General features: G+C 40.1%; 1 protein-coding gene across 1 annotated transcript in view; it reads right to left on the bottom strand.

Annotated features, from left to right (window-relative positions):
- Positions 1-7687: 7687 nt before the first annotated feature.
- Positions 7688-23069, bottom strand: part of LOC136829345 (protein SpAN-like) — a 36840-nt gene continuing 21458 nt past the window's right edge. Inside the window, exons 12-15 of the mRNA XM_067087756.1 lie at positions 10972-11074; positions 10704-10804; positions 10002-10233; positions 7688-8388 (exon numbers count right to left, since the gene is read on the bottom strand). Of these exons, the coding sequence (XP_066943857.1) occupies positions 8089-8388; positions 10002-10233; positions 10704-10804; positions 10972-11074 (736 nt within the window). The 3' untranslated portion in view covers positions 7688-8088. The remainder of the gene's footprint in view (positions 8389-10001; positions 10234-10703; positions 10805-10971; positions 11075-23069) is intronic.

Below are 23069 nucleotides of genomic sequence, written 5' to 3' on the forward strand. Positions count from 1 at the left end.
GTTTATTTATTTATACATTTAAGAAGCCACAGGAAGCCGAAATAGGAGACAACACCGATAATCCTGATACTGTGATGAAAAATTCTCATCCTACCTGAAATTCTAAGCGGAGGTGTTCTTTTAGAGAGGCAATGAAATGGGGATCGCCTTAGTGAAAGCATAATTGGATCTGGAACAATACTCCATGGTCTAACAATGAAGAGGGGGCGTACCACACATATACAGCGAGAGAAAGGGAGAGAGAGAGAGAGAGAGAGAGAGAGAGGATAATAGAATAAAGGTGAAAGAAAACGCATACAGTCTAATGAGGAGTGTATTACGGTACACAATAAAGTCAGAAATAGCTCTTACGAACGAAAAGGCATTGTTTTAGAAGTGACATGTTAGAATTTACGAAATGTATGGCAGGTTACGCAGATTTATTGATGAAAATGCAGCCTTATCGATGATGATTGATGCTTTAACTAGAGCTTAAAAACGGCTGTAATCTTGTAGCATACATAGACGAGATTATTTACTTAGTTACATTATTTTCATTTATTTATTTGAGGTTATTATTGTAATTAATTTTGCTTATATATATATATATATATATATATATATATATCTATATATATGTGTGTGTGTGCATGTAGGTGTGTGCAAGCATACGAGTATGTGAAAACTTGAAGACGATTCTGAGTTTACAACAACATTGATGACACACACTGACACACACACATAAATATGTGTGTGTTTGTGTGTATATATATTAATTTAAAGGTTTGAAAACTGGTTAAAATTAGACAACCAGCAAATCTTTCATGTTACTCCAGATAGCAGACGGATAGTAATTTATATTCGACGTGAGAAACTGAAGGGACTTTCAATTACAATAAAAAAACACAGGAGCCTGAAAAATATGATATATATATATATATATATATATATATATATATATATATATATATATATATATATATATATATATATACATACCGTGTGAGAAACTGGGAGTTTCCTGTAACCTTGAATAAAAACTACACAACGATACATACCACATAAAACCGGACATTCTGAACTAATCTTTCAGAAAGTTTTTTAAACTTCTTAAAAGATGTTAGCACCGGAGAAAATTCTGAAAATCGTTCACAGACTGAATACGATATTCGAGAGCTGTTTAGACAGGATGTCACAGAATAATTCTCCTTAAATTTCAGTCACTATCAATACTGAAACGGAATTGAATGAAATTCAGAAAAAATAATGATAGACATATCTGTGACCACAGTGATTTCATGTTGTGAGTCTGTGGGGCTCTTCGAACACTGTTTTTAGTTTGCTGTAAAAGAAATCTATTGTGCCGGCTTCGTCTGTCCGTCCACCCTCAGATCTTAAAAACTACTGAGGCTAGAGAGCTGCAAATTGGTAGGTTGATCATCCATCCTCCAGTCATCAAAGATACTAAATTGCAACCCTATAGCCTTGGTCGTTTTTTTTTTATTCAAGGTTAAAGTTAACCATAATCGCGCATCTGGCAACGATATAGGACAGGCCACCACCGGGCCGTGGTTAAAGATTCAAAGGCTGCGGCTCATACAGCATTATACCGCGACCACCGAAAGATAGACCTATTTTCAGTGGCCTTGATTATACGCTGTACAGAAAACTCGATTGCGCTGAAGAAACCTCGGCGCATTTTTTTATTTAATCTCAACTGAATTGAATAATCCAAGACTTTTCTTCTAATAAAAATGCCCCAGCTTTCATTTCTCACTTACAGCCACATCAACCCCTTCGTTTAAGATCGCTGCCATCTTCTTGCTCCGTCAATATTACTCCGAGCATTGCCCTCCTTCATCATATGGGTTAGATCGGTCCTCCATATGGGGCTGTCATCTTTTAGGGAACCCGTGGTGCTCTGTAGTATTACTAAAGGGTGCTGGCAGCGTCCCTTCGGCCCTTACCTGCATCCTCTTGTTAGCCTTTCATTTTACCTCCATCCCTTTACCTTTATTCAGTCTTGCTGTCTAACACCTCTAACTTACTTTTTTGTGCAATTGGTGTTTTCTCCCAGTTCCTCCTTTATACCCTTGTACTTCCTTCCCCTTTTTCTGAGAATTCTTACATCTTGCTGTCCAACCACTCCAACTCCCTCTTTTCGTTGTCTTGAGGCCAGCTGTTCTTCAGTGCTTGGCTTGGCAGCCTAAATTTCATTAATCATAGAGCAATGATGAAGGGAAGCAATTTTCATGAGCATGCGCTTTTCTTGAATGTCCAAGTTTGTTTTGAAGAAGCTACGCGTTAGTCTCCTCTCTCGAAGGACAAGTTGAATCATGTGATCTCTAAGTCAGTTAAGTAATCCTGTGTTGATCAAATGAGGATGGTGGTTCAGTTTCATTGACGTCTTGTTAGTCTTGTTTGTGATAAACTCTCTCTCTCTCTCTCTCTCTCTCTCTTTGAACTGAGATTGCTTTGGTTAACCGTTGGCACCAATGGCCGCAAACCATCCCATTACCCGTAAGACAATGTCTACGTTTTTTTTATTAAGACACGTGCAGAGCTCTCATCCAACCCACATTCCTCCACCCTTTGTTTTGCTAAAGATCTTCAGCCATTTTCTCTCACGGCTTTTCGACAATGTCCTGTAACCATATGGAAAGAATGCTTTTTTCATCTTGTCTAACCTTTCTCCCTAAAACACTGATGATTTTATCTTTAGTGGTTAAACTTTATAGTTTGCCTCTTCGTCTTTCGTACATAGGATGTATCATCTCCAATGTCTAGCAAGATTTACGAGGACATTTCAAGTCAAGATGTTAAAAAGATAGCACTAAATCTATAAGCATCCATCTACTGATAGATGTAGCGCGAAAGCATTCTTAGCTACTCCTTTTGTGTTCTCTATTTTAGCTTTTATTTGCGAACAGCCTGGCAGTTATGATATGGCAATCAAGTCAGGAATTTTAATTAATTATCTTCTTAATTATAATTAACTGCACGACTAGTCGTTACGGTACATGATCAAGAACATATTCTGGGTATTAAATGATTTTCTCTATCTCGGCAGGAATAAAAAATGAGACCCTTACTAAAGTTCACATTAATGAGCAGCTCTTCTCCTTGAGAAAGTGTAAATAAATGCTTTCCGTCTTACTACCACCTTAGATTTCTGAATAAGATCTACTGTGCATAACGATGATAGGAGTCATGCTAATTTAGGGTGAAGAGAGAAAAAAAACTTGTCCGTCATGTAATGCAGGTTTATGGGTGATTCCCGTCTCTCTGCAACAATGGAGACATCAAACAGCGACAGGTCCACAGATTCCGTTAAGCCCTACGGTACTGAGTATTCTATGTCATTTAGGGACAAAGTCTCCTTTCAGTACAGAGCACAGCTAAAGGGATGTATGGTAATTTGGAGAGCTGTAGAATGTTAAATTCATCCTAGTGCCTGATTTAGAAAAGGTTATGGCGATGAATAAACTGTATTTCTTATTGTAGGTGTTGTACACAGTGACTACCAAATAGACTCGTGTGTCAGTTCATAGGCGTGATGTATGGCGTATGCTTCGCTTACCCTAATTTGATTTACAAGTCAGGCTGTCTCTATTTTTCATTACTAGACTGACCTCAATTTGGTCTCGCACACCTAATTTGTGGTTTTACTTCCACTAGATCCCTTTCCGATTTCTGGCTGATTGAGGAATTTGTTATTGTAAATTAAGCTGGCCTTATGCAAGCACGGTTCTTGTTCCTGGAGCAGCAAGGCAAGGTAATACATTTCCTAAAGAAGTTAGAATACTCGGATGACTGGGGATGACTTGACGGGGAAAGTAATGTAAAAGTAAAGAAGCGAAGAGATGCTGAAAACAAAGGAGTGACTACACCCACACGATTTACCCGTGGCCTTTAAAAGTCATTTCGGTTTATTTGTTCACGCATTATATTTCTTTCCTGCCTTGCATTATTTTTTATAGCTATCAAATGAACGGCATAAAGCAGTTTTCAGTCAAGATATTGTGGTTACGAACTACATGAAAACAGAAACGAATGTATGAGTTACGGTTTTGACACTAACGTAAAAATAGAATGATTTAAGACAACGAAAACAAAGATAAGAAAAAAATTCTAAATTAAAATCAACAGGCCTTTAACATTCTGCCAATTGACAAAGGGCCAGTAATTTATTTGCAGAATATTTACTGCAAAACTGTAAGAATGAATAGACATGGTTTTGCCTGTATCCTAAGTATAACAATTGAAAATGTAAACTTCTGACAACGTCACAAAACCAAAGGAAAATGGTGGGAGGAATAGTGGGAGGTAATTAAAAACGGCTTCTCCCTTTTCCCCCAAATGACCTTTATCGTGAAGTTAAGAAAAAAGCAAATTATGGAATAAAAATTTAAATCCAGTAAATCTGAAATAGAAATTAATTAATTTATATTACATAATTTATGTGCAGCTTAATAAGCATAAGACATAATACTTTGCTTACAATAACCTATAATAATAAAAATAAAACTTACGATTTCAGACGACTAGTAGTGCTGCGTAGAACTTCAGAAAAAGGTTGCACATATAACTATCAAGAATAAGTGTCATAATTCATCACAGTGTAATGTCCCGTGAGTCTCGCATTTCAGTATTCCCCGCTTTTATTCACATCATTTACAGATCGGTAAACTGGTGTTGATTATTAATCGTTCACACTGCAACTATGGGACTTATCAACCACTTTGATAAATTCTATATTTGTATGATTTTTCCGTAACATAAATTTTTATTTAATACTGTACTCATTAAACTGTATCTCAGTGTTACGGTGCACGCTACACCACCTGCCTACTAGCACCTTTTCGAAAAGTATTGTTTCCAGTTCATAATTCCTTTACTCATTATTTTTTCCGTCATTGTTATTTTTTATACCTCTTAATTTTCACGGATAGCTTGTACTGATATGAAGTAAAATGCCAACTGTCTAACTTGAATTAGGCAAATGATTTTCCATGACTTTCATCTCAGAATAAGTATGCACCCTGACCCGAATGCTTAACGCATATAGTTTAGGTTTCAAAACTGTGGGAGAAAACTATTTCATGAAAATTTTAAGACACAAAACAGGACTGGTCAGATTTTTTTTAGCGCTGACGTGGCTGATTCATTGCTAAGAAGGCAAGAAAAGAGGCAGTATGAATTGATTGACTTATTATAAGTATCTCGTTATGTACATCTTATGCTTTATTAAGCACTTTTACCATTATTTGATCATGCCTTCTTTGCTGACTCGAGGAAATGGCTGAATTTTTAAATTGTTAACCAAATTGAAGTTCACAAATTCTTTTACCGTATTTTTCGACCTTTTTTTTTTCTTTATAGAACCCTCATTAAAAAGAATGGGGAGCTTTCAAGGACTTAGACCCCCAGACTCCCAGAATGACGAGCTACGACCTTGGACATCGTAATCCCCAAGGTGAAAGAAAATGTGAATATTGCATCATGTTCCGGCAGTCCAGGAAACATGAAAGTTTCCCATTTTAGGTAAAAGAGAAAACGTTGACGATATGGTAGAAAACGTTATTAAGATTTTGTAATGTGCATTTAAAAAAAAAAAAAAAAAAGTGCTGCGTAAGCGTAGAAGGTACCTGGGGTGATGTCAGTGGAATATAAAAGAACAATCATTCACTTATTTATCCTCCAGTCACTAAATGTGAAAAGCCATGATAAAAATCTTGTACATTTCATGCTCTCTTGACTAGTTTCCCGTTCCATTTGTTGCTTTTTGTATTGCTCGCCGTCAACCTGCCCTCATGCGTCCTTATAATAAGCCGACATTATGAGGGATCATCCCCGAGGAGGACTCGAATTGGCGTCCGCTGGAATCAAATTACCACCATGCTACCCAGGACCCACTCATACGCTACCGGACTAGCCATGAAAGCATCACGTGATCCGTAATACAAACTCCCTTGCAGCTCACGCATACTATCAACGGTCATTCTTTCGAACGTTATGCCACACGGAAGACTGAAGTTTTTACCAGTTTCCAATTTTCTGTCTCAAAATTCACACTTTGAAGACAACTTGACTTACAATGTTCATCATGACTGATGTATTCCCACTTCACCTTTCTTCCCAAATTCTTTAATATTCGTATCTTTTTGTTTAAATTTTCTGATCTGTGATAGCAAGACTTTGTTACATAATCTCTTATTACAAATTTACCCTAAAATGCCTCTCGTCAATATTCTGGTCTCAACAAAACTATTGTTGCCTTTATCACACCTGTTCTATCATTTCTTTGCTTGCTAATGAAGATAATCTTTACAATTAACGTCTTTTCGGATTAACTTTTGATATTCTTCCACTATCTGTACTTATGATAGCCATGTAATTTGCGTAACTTTCAATCTTGAGCCTTACTCTTCTTGACAAGAAAGGCAAAACTGGGGGCAGTATGAACTGACATACACGCATTATAACTCTCTTCATTATGTACAACATATGCTTTAAGAAATTCATCCTCTTGCGAGCAACTCACAAGCCATTCCATAATCCCTGTTACCAATTCTCTCCATTTTTAGTCAACAAGATACCATCTACAGACAGTTATTTCATCATCAATCCATGCCCCATTTTGTTATCCTGTGAAACACTCCACTCCCAGTTTTTCTCATCATTAAAGGCACTAATGTTTACCTGACAAATCAGCTGATATGCGAAGCGCTAACTATAGCCTAATATTCCCGACAATGAAGTATCTTCTGCTGTCAAAGAACTTTTCATAATATTTGATTTTAGCGTAAAAAAAATTCTAAAATGATCTTGAAAACATGCCTTTTAAACCATACACCCTCAATGCTACCCGCACTTTAAGTCATTTACATAGATGCTCAGGATTTAAGGCTGCAAAATAATTCTTTTAGTTTTCGGAAAAATAAAAATGTTGTGACGGCTTTGCCTGTCCGCCTTCATGTCTTGAAAACTACTGAGGCTAGAGGGCTGCAAATTGGTATGTTGATCATCCACCCTCCAATCATCAAACATACCAAACTGCAGCCATCTAGCCTCAGTAGTTTTTTTTTTTTTATTTAAGGTTAAAGTTAGCCAAAATCGTACTTCTGGCACCGCCATAGGTACCAACAACACAGGCCACCACCGGACTGCATGTGGCTGAGGCCACCATCGGACTGTGGCTGAGCTTCATGGGCCACTGCTAAGGGTTTCATGGGTCGTGGCTGAGGCCACCATCGGACTGTGGGCTGAGTTCCATGGGCCGCGGCTGAAAATTTCATACAGCATTATTCGCCGTACAGAAAGCTCGATTGCGCCGAAAAAACTTCGGCGCATTTACTCCTTGTTTAATGTTAGCCTTAACATTTTCACAGCTCCGTTTCTTGGCAAAGACTCGGTTTATGCAATGTTTTATTTCGTTATAAGGGGAAATAAAACATAACTTCACGAGAACAGTTTGAAATTTATATTAGTAATACTGTATTCTCTGCTATCGCTATTTTCCTCCTATAAACAGATTTTTTTGCTATGCAACTATCCTTTTCATTAATTATGTGATCTATCCTTTTCAGCTCTCTATTTTTATTACCAACAGAATATCATATCCTTTCACTCGTAAGACAAATAGCCGTTGGCGTTGGCACCTCTCTCATTCCATAATTCTCACTAAGACGCGCAAACATTTTATGAGATATAAAAGCTGCCTCAATACATCGTCTTATCTTTTATGTTTGTTACTTATGGAGTTTAATATCTTCATTACTTATCTCTTAAAGAGAGCGACTTGTTTATTAAAGATGCGCTGTCAATATCCTTCGCTTAAGGCAAATTATATCAGGGTAATAAAGATAGTTCTAGATTTTACTGCTTTTAATACCGTAACATCAAACAATTTCAACAATAAATAATGTAACGCTCTCCGATGATTCTCGGAAATAATTGAACTAAAACTGAAGAGAAACATCCTCGTCAATTTCACGTACGCAGAAAAAAAAATGCTGCGGTCTTTGTTACGTGCATTTTCATTAGAACTGTTACCTCTTTAGTCGACGGACTGGCATCGCGTATTTACTCGCATATTACTCAGAGCGCTTAAACCAAACTGTATATGACTTTCATGCCTCTCGTCCGAGCCGCACCTCCGTAAAAGAACAGGGATAGGCGATTCGCGGAGGACATGATCCTGTACCCGTTATTCCTGTAACCGCAGATCCTGTACGAAGGGCTACTTGGATCGTAAGTTCGGTCTCCCACGGTGGAGACGAGGAGATATCCTCGATTGCAACGTTTCTGGTAGAATCTCTTCCGGAACCACCCTCTGGTTGGGAAATAGGCGTTTGTGGCGAGGCGCAGCACTTGGAAGGTGAGCATTATTCTGCGACCAGGTGGCGCCTGCGAATGTAACATCTGTGAGGACCTTATATGACGGTTTTGCTGTATTGATAACATGTGCTGAAGGATGATTAGCACATCTGCGAACTTACATAGAGGCTTAAATGATGATTTTTTTTGTTAGAGATAGCATTCACTCTGAAATAATTAAGAAATCTAGTAGTGCAGGTTTTGTTAGCTATAACATTCACTGAAAATAATTAGGGCATTTACCAACACAAAAACGCACATAGAAGTATGAATAATGATTTTGGTATCGATAAATGTTACTATGGAATAGTAACAATAATAAGGTCATTTACCAACACAAAGACACACAGAAGCATAAACAATGATTTTGGTATCGATAAATGTTACTATGGAACAGGAACAATAATTAGGACATTTACCAACACAAAAACACACATAGAAGCATAAATAATGATACAGGTATCGATAAATGTTGACATGGAATAGCAACAATAATCAGGACATTTACCAACACAAAAACACACATAGAAGCATAGATAATTAATTTGGAATAATTAGGATATTTACCAACACAAAAACACACATAGAAGCATGAATAATGATTTTGGTTTCGATAAATGTTGACGTAGAATAGCAACAATAATCGGGACATTTACCAACACAAAAACACACATAGAAGCATGAATAATGATTATGGCATCGATAAATGTTACTATGGAATAGAAACAATAGCTAGAACATTTACCAACACAAAAACACACATAGAAGAAGCGTAAATAATGATTTCTGGTACTTGGACATATGCCGGCACACATGCACCAGAAGCTTATATGTTGAATTTATGGAATTATGCACATGCAAACTTAATAGACGATTTCGTACAGTCGACGACATTAACTGAAGATTAGCAGGGACATTTGTCAACACAAATGTCCCCAGAAGCATTCATGACAAGATTATGGAATCTATCACAATGACTGAAGAACAAATAAGACTTTTAGCGACAAAAACAAGGAGAGAATTTTGCGTGATGATCGATTTTACGCTGTCGGAACGCTAGCTGATCTAAAGCGTTCGGAGAACACAGACCTCTGCCAAGGTTGAGCAAAGGTTCCTTTTTCCAAAAATTACACTTCTGTCTCTTCCTAAATCTAATGATCAGTTGTCAGTCGTGAGGCCCACCTCTGGTGAAATTTTCGTAAAAATCCGCAAACAAAAAACAAAAAGAACCTTCCTTGCTGAGGTGAACAGGGATGGGCATTTACCAACATTAGGCCAATACGTGGAAGCTGAGATGACGATTTTGGAATATAGATAACACTTACTAAGGAATCGTCGGGATATTTAGACCACAGCGATACAGAATCTTATCATAAAAATTTCTGGAATGGACAAAATTTCCTGTAACTTGAATGTTATTTAAGCATAATAGTTTTAGGGAATTGAAGGTCTGTGCAAAAAAAAAAGGTCAAAACAGTGCTAAGAAAACAGTCAAAACATATGCGTGCGTACAAGCGCACAATCACACGCACACGCACACACATAGAAAACATTGATGACTTACAAAATTTGGAAGCAAGAACGTATCGAAAATTTAACCGAGCAACTGCAAAACGTTAATTAAATAAGTATGCCTTACTCACTGTCAACCACCATTCGCACTGAGCATATCTGGGATGGCTCCTCGGATAAGAAGGTGAAGTAAGAACTCCTCTGGGAGACCTCGAGCTGAGATAAATCGTTCTGTGACAATTAGAGCTGACCTGCTTGAAGGACATCACCCACCCTTGCGTCCCCGTATTGCTATCGCTCTTGAAGTGCGCTGTATGGTAGGATCCTATCAGTTGTTGCATGCCTGTTCTGCTTCCACAAACCCTGAGGTAAATTCAATAATGAGACGATTGCCGAAATGTAAGAAAAAATAAAAGAACTAATTTTTCGTTTACGGATAGCTATAAGAAGGCAAGACAGAAATGTGGGAAAAGTGTAGTGTATGGCAAAAGACTAGTTGCTTCCAAGAATGAGGAAGACTGAAGTTTTGCTCTTTAATTCAATTAGTTAAAAATGCTCGCGAAAAAGCTACGCCATACTCATAAAGAATGAACGTCAGAACTTCGTCTGAAATTCTCATCAGAGTACTCCTCATTACAACATCACAGAATTTTAATCATATTTCACTTCGTTTTACTTCATTTCATTCTCGTTAATCTCATCCCTGACTCGCACTTTTCTGCTCTCATCAGTAATGACCACCACTAATGAACTGAGACCACTTTTAACATCAAGCGAATGCTAGGATGAAAAATGTATGAATGAAAAATAATGTTACGAGAGCGTCAGCTTACCTCTGGGTGCTGCCGAAAGCACTGTCGATGGAGATATAATCGTGGCAATTTCCAGGGAGATTAACATTGTTGAAGACCGCGTACGTCAACTTTGGCACATCCTGTATTTGTTGAGTCATCAAGGAAGCAGAAAGAAAGGATATCATTGAAAATTCAATTATAATGCAAAGGCAAACATCAATGATCATGAATAGGTGTGTGCATATCAAGCATTAGTTTTACCACTCATGATGTAAGATATTGATCACAGCAGACGGTGATAACGTACAGGGGCTATCGTCAGGTCGCATTGTTGATTGTTTGGGTAAAGGTCGGGATACAGCGGAGATTGCCACTCAATGTAGGGAGCTCTCTCGGTCGCCATGCACTTCCTTTAACAAACATGCAATTGCGAAGGTTAATTAGGAAAAAAGGAAAATCCGTATGGGTTTTCAGTAGCAGAAAATGTTAGATTTAATTCACATTCTTTTGAAAGGAAAAGACAGTTTAGGAAATGGTAAAGTAAAAGTAGATACATGAGCAGGGTTTGACCAGCCATTTCGTAAAACGAGTCTATTTCAGCTTGTACAAGAAGGCCAATGGATGGCCAATTCAGTGTCCTCATCTAACCCTGAGAAAAAGGCCTATAAAGCAGCGATTCACCTCTCAGGGAAAGAATGACTATAGAAATCGCATAAAGTTCATGTAGGGCGAGAATTCCAAATTATGGATGTAAAGAAGATGAAACAGCCACTGCATCGAGTCATTCCGATATAGCTGACGTCAACCAAGAAAAGTTGGAACATGGTGACTTGATGGGTTTTACTCATTCACCTGAGAGAAAGAGGTGAATCTTTCTTCAGTACAGTGAAACACAGGCCAAAGAAACACCCGTAAAATGAATATGGCGACGCCACAATTGGGGAAGATAAGAAGAGCATCGTAAGGAGAGAACAGAGAAGTGTCAATGTCTAGACGAACAGCCTTTGGCTCCAACCTGTTGAATGTGACCATTAAACTCTACAAGGAAGAACAAGGTCTTTAAAAAAAGAGTAACTAAAAAAATGGAAACAAATCCAATACGTGGCACTGAAAAAACAGCGAATATTGTAGGCATATATTGTAGAAATATATTTGAGACTCTGATAAATGCGATTTTTCATGACCAATCTGTAGCAATCTGAACACCCAAAATGTTGATTGAAGAGAGATATTGAATTGAGATTTCATCAAACATATTGCAACAATTGGGTGAGAGAATGGAGAGAGTACTTGACTTTTAGGAACTCACAGCTTTAGAGATAAAATATCAAAGTACAGTATATACACGTTTACATACATACATGTATATGTGTGTGTATTATGTATATATACACATAATATATATATATATATATATATATATATATATATATATATATATATATATATATATATATATATATATATATATATATATATATATATATTTATTTATATATGCATATATGTTTATACATATATATATATATATATTATTATGATTAGCAAGAATTCGCTAGCAAATTACCTCCCCCTCCTTTGTTGTTGGTTGTTCATTTACTGCCAGCCGCCGATCGATAGACCATCTGTCTATCGACTTAAAAACAAGGGTTAAAAGATTAAAGGCGCTCCCATTTTTGATAAAGATCTTTCCTTCGAGGCAAAAGTAATCTGGCTTGCGTTTCTCCTACAGGCCAAAACCTCCCTGCGGCAGCAGGTGCAATGAGTCAAAGCATCTGTGATGGACGCCCCCTGCCCCATAGGAGGGGATAAAAGGCAAAAACCCACGAGGTCTCACACACACGCGGGCTGGAAGATATGGAGTGAACTTGTGAAGACGTCCCCAACACCTGGCCCCATCGATGCCCTTGCATCCTAACCACGTGGCCCTTTCAAAAGTATACTTCTCCTCGTGTCCTTCGACCGTATTCCTCGAGCCCACACGCCATTGCTTGGAGTTTCGAGGAGTCCCCATCGCCTTGCCCCTTTACGGAAGCCCTTGCATCTCACCACGTGGAAGAAACTGCGCCGAAATTGCAAGTCATCCACGGACCGCCTTCTACGCGCCTCGGAAAATCTGCTAAGGTAAAGTGCCCTGGAAGAGCCCCATTTCAGTCACGCTTTTGTCTCGTAATATTTTCTTAAGGAGAAAGCCAGAAATCTCCCTTGTCTAATGTCCGTGCGCCTCTTGCACCGGCAGTATTAATTCTTTATTACTCCTTTGGCACCCTCAGTGCAGCTTCGAATTCATTATTCTTTTGTCTATTTTCATTACTGGCGTATAATGTGCATATCTCTCATTTCAGAGGGACCCTTCGTGGAAGCTTCTCGAACTGTGGCTGGAATTCCCCAGTTTCATTCAATCTACTTGAGTTCCTCTTTCCCGTACTAAGGTCATTCATGTAAATACACTACTTTAAATGTGCCCACGTGTTTTACGTAATATTTCCCTCAGTAACCAGAGCCCTATGCTCATATGAAATTCTCCTTTGTTTTCCTCTTTTTACGTTTTCCCGTACCCACGAAGTCAGAATCACAAGGCTAAATTAACTTAAATCGTTGCTACCTGTCTCACAGAGCATATTTCAAACTAAAACCACGGAAAACGTAAAAATGGCGACCTTGCCAGGATCTCGTTTGCAGTTGCAGTTCCCTAGTGTTGCTTTATTGCATTTGCAACTTGCCAGATCAGCTATTAGCAAAGCTAAGCTGGGTACGAGACAATTACGAACCTTATGTGTAAAACCAGCACACAGATCCAGAAAATTCCACGTAAGTAATGTGTTTATCTTAGCAAAACCTTTTACAATCGTGACTGTTCCTAGGAATTAGAAATAGGGACGCATGTAATCACTGAGAGAAAAGAACCGCCGTATTAGATTCGTTAATGCATGCCTTTCAGGATAGGTAGTTAGAAAATAACCAGTGCTAACCATCCTTTGCTTCGAGGAATAGTGCGAAATTCCTCTGTGTTAAAATCCTTGCCATATTCTTGCTTCGAGGAATAGTGCGAAAAGAAATTCCTCTGTGATAAATTTTACTTCGCATTTCGAATTAGCGAACTGTTATTTAGGCGCGAATAAATTCCCACGTGGGACACGACGAAGTCAGCTTGCATTGCTGAAAATTCTCTCAGTGTAGTTAGAATTCGAGCTAGGTGTTAGAAAGCGAAAATTTAAACTCCGCTTATAGGGAAAATTACTAGGCCGTTGTACTGTTATCCTCTCAGACGACTGGGAAATTCCCGAATCCCAGACGGTATATAAATATACGGGTTCATTCACCCAGAATCTAAAAATACCTCCGGTGTTGGCCAGACGACCTGCACCCCCACCCCGCCCATGCCTGCGTGTGTAGCATTTTTTTTTTTTTCCCCATTCATTTCCCAGCATACATTTTTCTTTGGGTTTCCCTTAGTTAGTAATTTCTAAGTCCTAAGGGACGAATCGTAATTCCAAGTCCTAAGTGACTCTAAAATTCTACGTCGCACGTGGCGAGAATTCCTCCAAATTCCACAAATTCCAAGTCCTACGTGACTCCTAAAATTCTACGTCGCACGTGGCGAGAATTTCTCCAAATTCCAGTCCTCAGAGACTCCTAAAATTCTACGTCGCACGTGGCGAGAATTTCTCCAAATTCCAGTCCTCAGAGACTCCTAAAATTCTACGTTGTACGTGGCGAGAATTTCTCCAAATTCCAGTCCTTAGAGACTCCTAAAATTCTACGTCGCACGTGGCGAGAATTTCTCCAAGTTCCAGTCCTCAGAGACTCCTAAAATTCTACGTCGCACGTGGCGAGAATTCCTCCAAACTCCAGTCCTCAGAGACTCCTAAAATTCTACGTCGCACGTGGCGAGAATTTCTCCAAATTCCAGTCCTCAGGGACTCATACAAAAATTCTACGTCTCACGTGGCGAGAATTTCTCATTCCTGCGGGAACCCAAAATTAAGTCCTTTTGAGACATTATATAGTGTAGTTCACACACATCTAAGCCCTTACGGGACTGATCATTCTAGTTCGTCCGAGCGTGACAAAATCCAACTACGTCTTCCGAGACGCATATTAGAATTCGTTCGCCAAGAACAACCACGTCTTTCCAAGACACATCCAATTTTAACAAAAGGTCTCCCCAGACTTACTAATCAACTGTCTTATTCGGACAGATCCATTCTCCTGCAGTCTGAACAATTGAGTGTTTCAGATTCCTGCAGTTGAGTCTTTTCAGACATATCCTATACCCATTATTCCAAGATGGCTAATACCAGAGCCCAACAAAACGAGGATTTCAAATTCTACATGTCCGCTGGGAAGGACATGGGACTATCGGGGCAAGATCTGAGAGCATGGGTTCAAGAACGAGTGGACGATGCCAAGGCGGAGAGAGCAAGAGAACGTGAAGAGAGGGAGAGAGAACGTGAAGAGAGGGAGAGGGAAGAATCGCCTCAAGAGCAGGAGAGAAGGATAAAGAACGTGCAGAGAGGAGAGAGAACGTGAGGAGAGAGAGAGAGAACGCGCCCATGAGCTCCAGGTGCTAGAACGACAGCACGCCACCCCCGCCCCTGCCGCGGGGATGAGTGCCCTCAGCCAAGCTCACTCGTTCATGCCAAAATGGACCGAGTCCGAACCCGGTATGGCTTGAAAGGGCCGAACGAGTCCTGGAGTGCTGCGATCTCTCCCCGCGGAACTCTCCCTTGTTCTCACTAAATTCCTGGGCGGAAAGGCCCTCGTTGCCACCACGCCCTTCCCGCCGACGATCGGGAAATTGGGAAGCCGTACGCCAAGCAGTTACGAAGGCGTACGAGATTACCCCGAGCGGTGGAGGAGACGTTGGAGAGAGCAGCCCAGAGAAGCAGGCCAGACTTGGTCCGATTGGGCGTACCATTCGAGCGCGGGCGTTGACAAAATGGCTCGATTCCGAAGGAGCCACTAACACCGCCGAGGTACTCGAGCGGTTTAAATTCGAGCATTTCCTGCGCTACGCCCCTCCTGCCCTCGCCACTCATATAGTGGAAAAAGCCCCAGCAACACTCACCGAGTGTTGCCGAATAGCAGACATGTGGGAAACTCACCACCCAAGAAGGAACCATGGGGCGGAAGATAAATCCCCGTCCCTCCTCGGAGGTTCAAATTCCCACAAAAATGGGAACTGGGCAAGCCCCTAACTTGCCATTATTGCAAGAAAACGGGCATTCCTCCGAACAGTGCCGGAACAAGAAACCGGCTCCTCTCTCCCCGAAAACCGACAAATAACTCGCCTGCGCCCTCCACAGGGGCAGCGGAAAGACTTTAGCCAGACCTTTTGCACGGGCGTGCAAGGTCTATGGCCATTCTCCGCATGGGCAAAATGCCCACGCAATAATAAAGTAAATACTCCCACCGTCGCCTTGGCCGTCACAGATCCCCAGTCATTAGGCCCTCCCGCCGAAGGGCCTGTATACGTGGCCCCTCCACGAGGTAGCGAGCCCGCGCGCCGAGTCACTGCTTTCGAGGACTCGGGCGCAAAATCTCCTCATCCGGAAGGCCAGAGTTCCCACGGAGCTATCGTCAATAGACGAAAACTCGTCACGATCGAGGGAATAAATCAATTTAAAATGATACTCCCTACGGTCCAATTGAGAGTCACAAGACCTCACCAATCCAAAATTTGCAATCTTGCAGTAGCAAGCCATCTCCCCGGAGGCTATGACGTCATCCTGGGACAGGACTTTCAGTCCCCACCGAAATCACGACAATCTAGGGGTCCCCATTCCCGAATCATTCCGCGGGCGCGAGTAATCCTCCCCGCTTCTCCCTCAGCCAAGACTGGCGCCCCTGGGTACCAGGAGGACGTGCAGTCCCCACCAGTGCCCCCTGAGTACAATGTACAGTGGCCCCCTCGATCGGTTCCCGATCCACCCAGTGCCCGGCCCTGCCTCAGTGCCAGTGCCAGGGCTCCCAATCAGATCTCCCTTCAGGAGATGCCAAATTCCTGCCGGTGCCACTTGCATGCCCCGAGCAGGGCCAAGCTTCGTCCGTCCTGACCGACGAGCCCAAGAAACCTCTGATAGCGCCTGACTCTGCCCTAGTGCCAGCGCCAGAGCGCTACGCCGATCTCCATTCACGGATCCAACTCAGGACCCCTCTCTTCCCCGGCCTGGCACCGCTACCAGCGCCGGTCAGAGAGACGGTTCCTCCCGACCACCGCGGAAGCTCACCTGCAGGTGCGGCCTCGCAACCCGTGCCTGAGCTGGTCATCGTTACCTGCGAGCCGCTCACACCACCCCGACCGCCTCCCTCTGCCTCAGCCCGTCGCCGACGCAATTGCAAGTCAGGATTCTGCCATATCTCACTTGGCCGATGAACTACAAGAGCCGCGACGGATCATGGTAGAACCCGCACGGAACACTCCTGCGTCAGCTGTCGCATCAGCAGGCCCAGGTGGTACTCCGTGCCGCCCTCCGGTCGCGGGCCCTCCGCTTCCCGGCCGAGGACGACTGTCCCATTAAGAAAGACTCGAGGCGAAATTACCACGGGCGTGGGACATTCCAGGTAATTTACAAAGAGCTCTAGAGCTCCCATGGCACCTGTGCCGCCATTTCATTTTTCGAAGGTCTTGGCACCCCTAATCCAGAAGGGGACGTCAGACCCTCCTCTATCTTCCTCCGTTCCTCAGGAACTTCTATCTCTTATCACCTTCTATTAATCTTCCCTTAAATTATCCCCACAAGAGGCAATTAAATACGGGATACCATTCCCCACACAATGTATAAATCATTAAGAATAACAGAGTGAGAAGTGGCACGCCCTGCGCCCATACCTTGGCACCGGGCGTGCGTGTCAGCCCTCCTGAAGGAGTCGCGCCTTCGGTGCACTTTCCTCGCCCTGGGACTGAAGTGATAGTCCGGGCCGTAATTTATAGGCAAAGGACGATAAATTCCCGCCTAACACAATAAAACCCTCACTCTTTTTCCCTTAGCTCTTCTGCCAATATCATTTACTTTCTTTTAGTCATTTAGTTATCTTTATTTTAATGAATCGCGAGTCATAAACTCTTGCCCTTGTGATTTAAATGCCCCTTTTGTAAGCTCTGAGGGACGTGTCCCGCCTTTCATATGCGGTCAAGTTTTCATTCGTAACGTCTTGGTAATTTTCCTTTTGTTATTATTATCCCTTTTCCCCCTTCCATTCCTTCCAAGATCGCTGTTTGTCCTACCCCACATCTTTTGTCTGCTCGCCCCGTCATAACATTGAGTAGGCAGTGGACGCATAAAATTAGCGTAGTTTAAGGTTAGCGAATTAAAACCTCGCGAATACTCTCGCCCGCACACGACTGTCAAATTCCCGGTGTGTGGGTCATCCTCAGCTCGCGTTGAACGATAGCTGAGCCAAGTACGTTAAAACGAAGATAAATTATCAATGCGAATATGTATAGTCATTACAGTATCGTGTAAAAGGGGATGTCATTTACAAAAATAAACGCTGTTTTTCATTTACACAGCCTCTTCAAGGCAGATTGTACTAACCGCATGCATTTTATCTAAAATTAAGTAACCGTGTATTTTAATTCTTGAACAATAACCATTTCTTTTCATTTGTTGGCCATAGCCTCATATACGTGGTCCTATAATCTTAATTAATTCACAATTGTTCGAGTCACTTTATAAAGTTACAGTGGGTAACCAAATCTAAAGTAATTATTCTTTTGCAAGTGTTTAAATCACTTTGCGTTCTGTTAACGAAAATTGTCCCAATGTGTTATTAAAAGTAATGTCTCAGCTTCATAAAACCCTTAGAGTAAAGTTCATTGCAAGGCAGAATGTAGAGTAACGTAAAGCATTTGCCGCTCATTCTTGAATATCGATGTACACACCCGAAGGAGGTATGTACATCATCTTGTATGGGGAGGTATTATGATTAGCAAGAATTCGCTAGCAAATTACCTCCCCCTCCTTTGTTGTTGTTGGTTGTTCATTTACTGCCAGCCGGCCGATCGATAGACCATCTGTCTATCGACTTAAAAACAAGGGTTTAAAAGATTAAAGGCGCTCCCATTTTTGATAAAGATCTTTCCTTCGAGGCAAAAGTAATCTGGCTTGGGCGTTTCTCCTACAGGCCAAAACCTCCCTGCGGGCAGCAGGTGCAATGAGTCAAAGCATCTGTGATGGACGCCCCCTGCCCCATAGGAGGATAAAGGCAAAAGCCCACGAGGTCTCACACACACGCGGGCTGGAAGATATGGAGTGAACTTGTGAAGACGTCCCCAACACCTGGCCCCATCGATGCCCTTGCATCCCTAACCACGTGGCCCTTTCAAAAGTATACTTCTCCTCGTGTCCTTCGACCGTATTCCTCGAGCCCACACGCCATTGCTTGGAGTTTCGAGGAGTCCCCATCGCCTTGCCCCTTTACGGAAGCCCTTGCATCTCACCACGTGGAAGAAACTCGCCCTCGGAAATTGCAAGTCATCCACGCACCGCCTTCTACGCGCCCTCGGAAAATCTGCTAAGGTAAAGTGCCCTGAAGAGCCCCATTTCAGTCACGCTTTTGTCTCGTAATATTTTCTTAAGGAGAAAGCCAGAAATCTCCTTTGTCTAATGTCCGTGCGCCTCTTGCACCGGCAGTATTAATTCTTTATTACTCCTTTGGCACCTCAGTGCAGCTTCAATTCATTATTCTTTTGTCTATTTTCATTACTGGCGTATAATGTGCATATCTCTCATTTCAGAGGGACCCTATCGTGGAAGCTTCTCGAACTGTGGCTGGAATTCCCCAGTTTCATTCAATCTACTTGAGTTCCTCTTTCCCGTACTAAGGTCATTTATGTAAATACACTACTTTAAATGTGCCCACGTGTTTTACGTAATATTTCCCTCAGTAACCAGAGCCCTATGCTCATATGAAATTCTCCTTTGTTTTCCTCTTTTTTACGTTTTCCCGTACCCACGAAGTCAGAATCACAAGGCTAAATTAACTTAAATCGTTGCTACCTGTCTCACAGAGCATATTTCAAACTAAAACCACGGAAAAACGTAAATATATATATATATATATATATATATATATATATATATATATATATATATATATATATATATATATATATATATATATATATATATATATATATATATAAAACAGCGTAATCTCATTTCATTCACCAAAACTTTCTTTTTTAAGACAAGTTAAATTGCTCTTATTTGAGGGATTCGTATCAACTGCCATTCTGTTAATAAAAGAATTGTAGGAGGTTGAGGACACGTTACGATGTACTGCGGTATGACTAATATGCAGAAAAGATTATTTATTTGTCGAACATAAAAAGAAACTCTTTAGCAGCGAGTAAGATTTAAATACAATACGATAACTTTAGGTTTTAAACAACGAAAGGACTTAGGGAGTAGAAGATTTGCATATGAATAGCCTACTACAAAAACTTTGGTAACATGTTTGACGATTGTAAGGGACTGAATAAAATCAAGTCATGGATTAAAAAAAAAGAACTTGGAGCACATAAAATCAAAAAAATTATTAAGACTGACAAATCAGATGAAATATAAACACTGAAACATGAATTATGTCAGCCAGAAAACCTAGAATTATAGGGAGATAAATGAGAGAACGCAAGAATTACTAAAACGAGAGCGAATGGGACTATATATAGCCAGAAGGACCGGAAAAGGATATGGTAAAACTATATAATTAGAGATGAAATGGCTTTAGTTTAAAGGCGATTAACACATCCGGTCTTAGACATGAATATTGGAAATTGCCCTAATTTTGGATACTCCAATATTCTAAAAAACCAGAATGAAAACAAATGAAACTTTTCGTACTTTAGGTGTGTTCGTAAGAAAAATACACTCGTCATTGATTTCGATCGTACTTAAGAAAATACACTTAGTAATTATCTATGTAAAAGTATATAGAAAAAAGTATTATAGAAATACTGTTCATCAAAAAACGTACAAAATGGCAGAAAAGGAATTTATGGTGATGGAGATTTTCATCTTAAACAGTAGTTCTTTTTAGATAAAACAGATTTAGAAACATCACTTATACTTTGCGGCATCTTTCAGTAACAGAGTGAAAATAGAAAAGAAGAGCGAAGATTAATCATATTTTAATAAGACTCAGATTGCTTCATAATACTCCGTTATTGTTAATAACATCCAGAATGACATTAAAGTAAGTAAACTACGGGCATGGCCATCGTAATAGTTATTTGATTGCTGCAAAAATTAATAAATTTTTCTGAATGAGGAACGTTCAAGCAGAGGAAAACATGATCTTAAATCTGTCAATTTTCTTCTCATGAGAAAGTGATTCATTTTTAACTGTTTACGTGTAAAGTAAATTGTAATTTTCTTTCTTCTCTCTTGAAATCTTCCGCTGAAAACTTTTGTGGACAGTCAACAGACTATAAACCCAAAAGGGTTCCAAAGGGAATTCAGCCTGAAAAGAGAGAGAGAGAGAGAGAGAGAGAGAGAGAGAGAGAGAGAGAGAGAGAGAGAGAGAGAGAGAAGTTATAGGAAAATATGACATGTAAGTAAATATAAGGGAACAGGAAATAAAACCGATACACCTGAAAATCAGGTGGACTTTGCGTCAGAGGACATTTCTCCTAACAGTGAGCGACATAAGGGTCACTTTCCCACGCATCGCGTCATTACGTATCACAGGTGAATCTGCATTACGCCTCAGGATGATTATATGAATATGTCTCTGCGTAATGTGCACTTAAGCTGTGATTTTATTTCCGGAATGTCAGCGGTAAAACTTAAGTATCACTTTGATCAGGAAGAGAAATGTTAATTGACACTCAAAGATGATTATAATCCTTAAGAAGTCAGTCTAGACACGATTCGCATCAACTCGATATCTTGAGAGATTATGTAACTTCGCGAGTCTCATTAACCATTTCATTCAAAATAATTTTACGCAGGATAGTTACTTCACTTCCTTAAAGGTGGAGTGACATGAAAAACACATTTCATTTTTTTTGCAGCTCGTTACACAAATACATTGCATCACAATATAACAGGCGTAAACAACACAATTATGTCACAATGTGCAATTAAAAGTTTGAGGGGAGACTTGGTAGGCCATTATCCCGGATGGTGAGTGAACGTCATGGCAGTATATATATATATATATATATATATATATATATATATATATATATATATATATATATATATATATATATATATATATATATATGAAGAGAGAGAGAGAGAGAGAGAGAGAGAGAGAGAGAGAGAGGTTATATATATATATATATATATATATATATATATATATATATATATATATATATATATATATATATATATATATGTATGTGTGTGTGTGTGTGTGTGTGTGTGTGTGTGTGTGTAATCAAACCTGTATGAGGCCGGTTTGATCAAAGCCAACCAACCAAGGGCTAAATGAAGAGTTTACCTAACGCTCACGTGTTTATCACACCTTCTCAAGGTCAAGCGATAAGAACATTGTCGCTAAAGTACAAAGAAACCGCCACGATGCAGTAAGATAAAACAAAACGAGCAAAGAATTTACCTAAAAGAAAATTATTTGAAAGTTTCTTTTCAGGACAATTCACTGCGGTTACATACATCTGAACTGGTGTCAAGAATTTATTTGCTATTATTTTTATTAGAATACGTGATTCTAGATTACTATGGTTTTAATGTCCTGGCAATACATAATTTCTCTTGCAAATTTCCATTCATTTGTTGAAGGAGGCAACTGGCTGTGCTTCCTGCTCCTGCATCGATTTGTATTGCTTCAGTTTTGTCTCAAGTTCTTTACGGCTGTGTTTGAAATGTTTCGTACCACAATGATTGAAAACAGATTCATAAATAAATCCATCTGTGCTTCCCTTTACTGATACCTGTCAACACGATCATCTGCCAGCATCAGACATTTCACTTTGCATTCGTTACACTTTCCAAAATTTTTTCCTACGTTTTCTGTTCTTTCATTAAGTATTTTATCAATCAATTTGTGTTAAAATCAAGAAAAGATGGAGATGAATATCTCCTTAGTATGAAACCTGGTTTAATTAAAACTGACCATTCTACGTAAAACTTTTTTGCGTATTGATTATAAAATCTACAAATCTCTATTCATAGCACTGTTTAGACATCATAGCCCATCACTATTATCTCAGACCTGTGACTCTTCATATCCGTGTAATTCAAACACACACACACATGCGTTAAGGAACCAAGACTACTGTATTGAAATACAGTGTAAGAGCATAAGTTTCAATATAAAACAAGTAAAAAATGCGTCGAAGTTTCTTCGGCGCTATCGAGTTTTCTGTACAGCCTCTACAGCGTATAAACAAGACCACCGAAAATAGATCTATATTTTGGTGATCTC

Source organism: Macrobrachium rosenbergii, chromosome 44 (genome assembly GCF_040412425.1).
Source record: "Macrobrachium rosenbergii isolate ZJJX-2024 chromosome 44, ASM4041242v1, whole genome shotgun sequence".
Lineage (NCBI taxonomy): Eukaryota > Metazoa > Arthropoda > Malacostraca > Decapoda > Palaemonidae > Macrobrachium > Macrobrachium rosenbergii.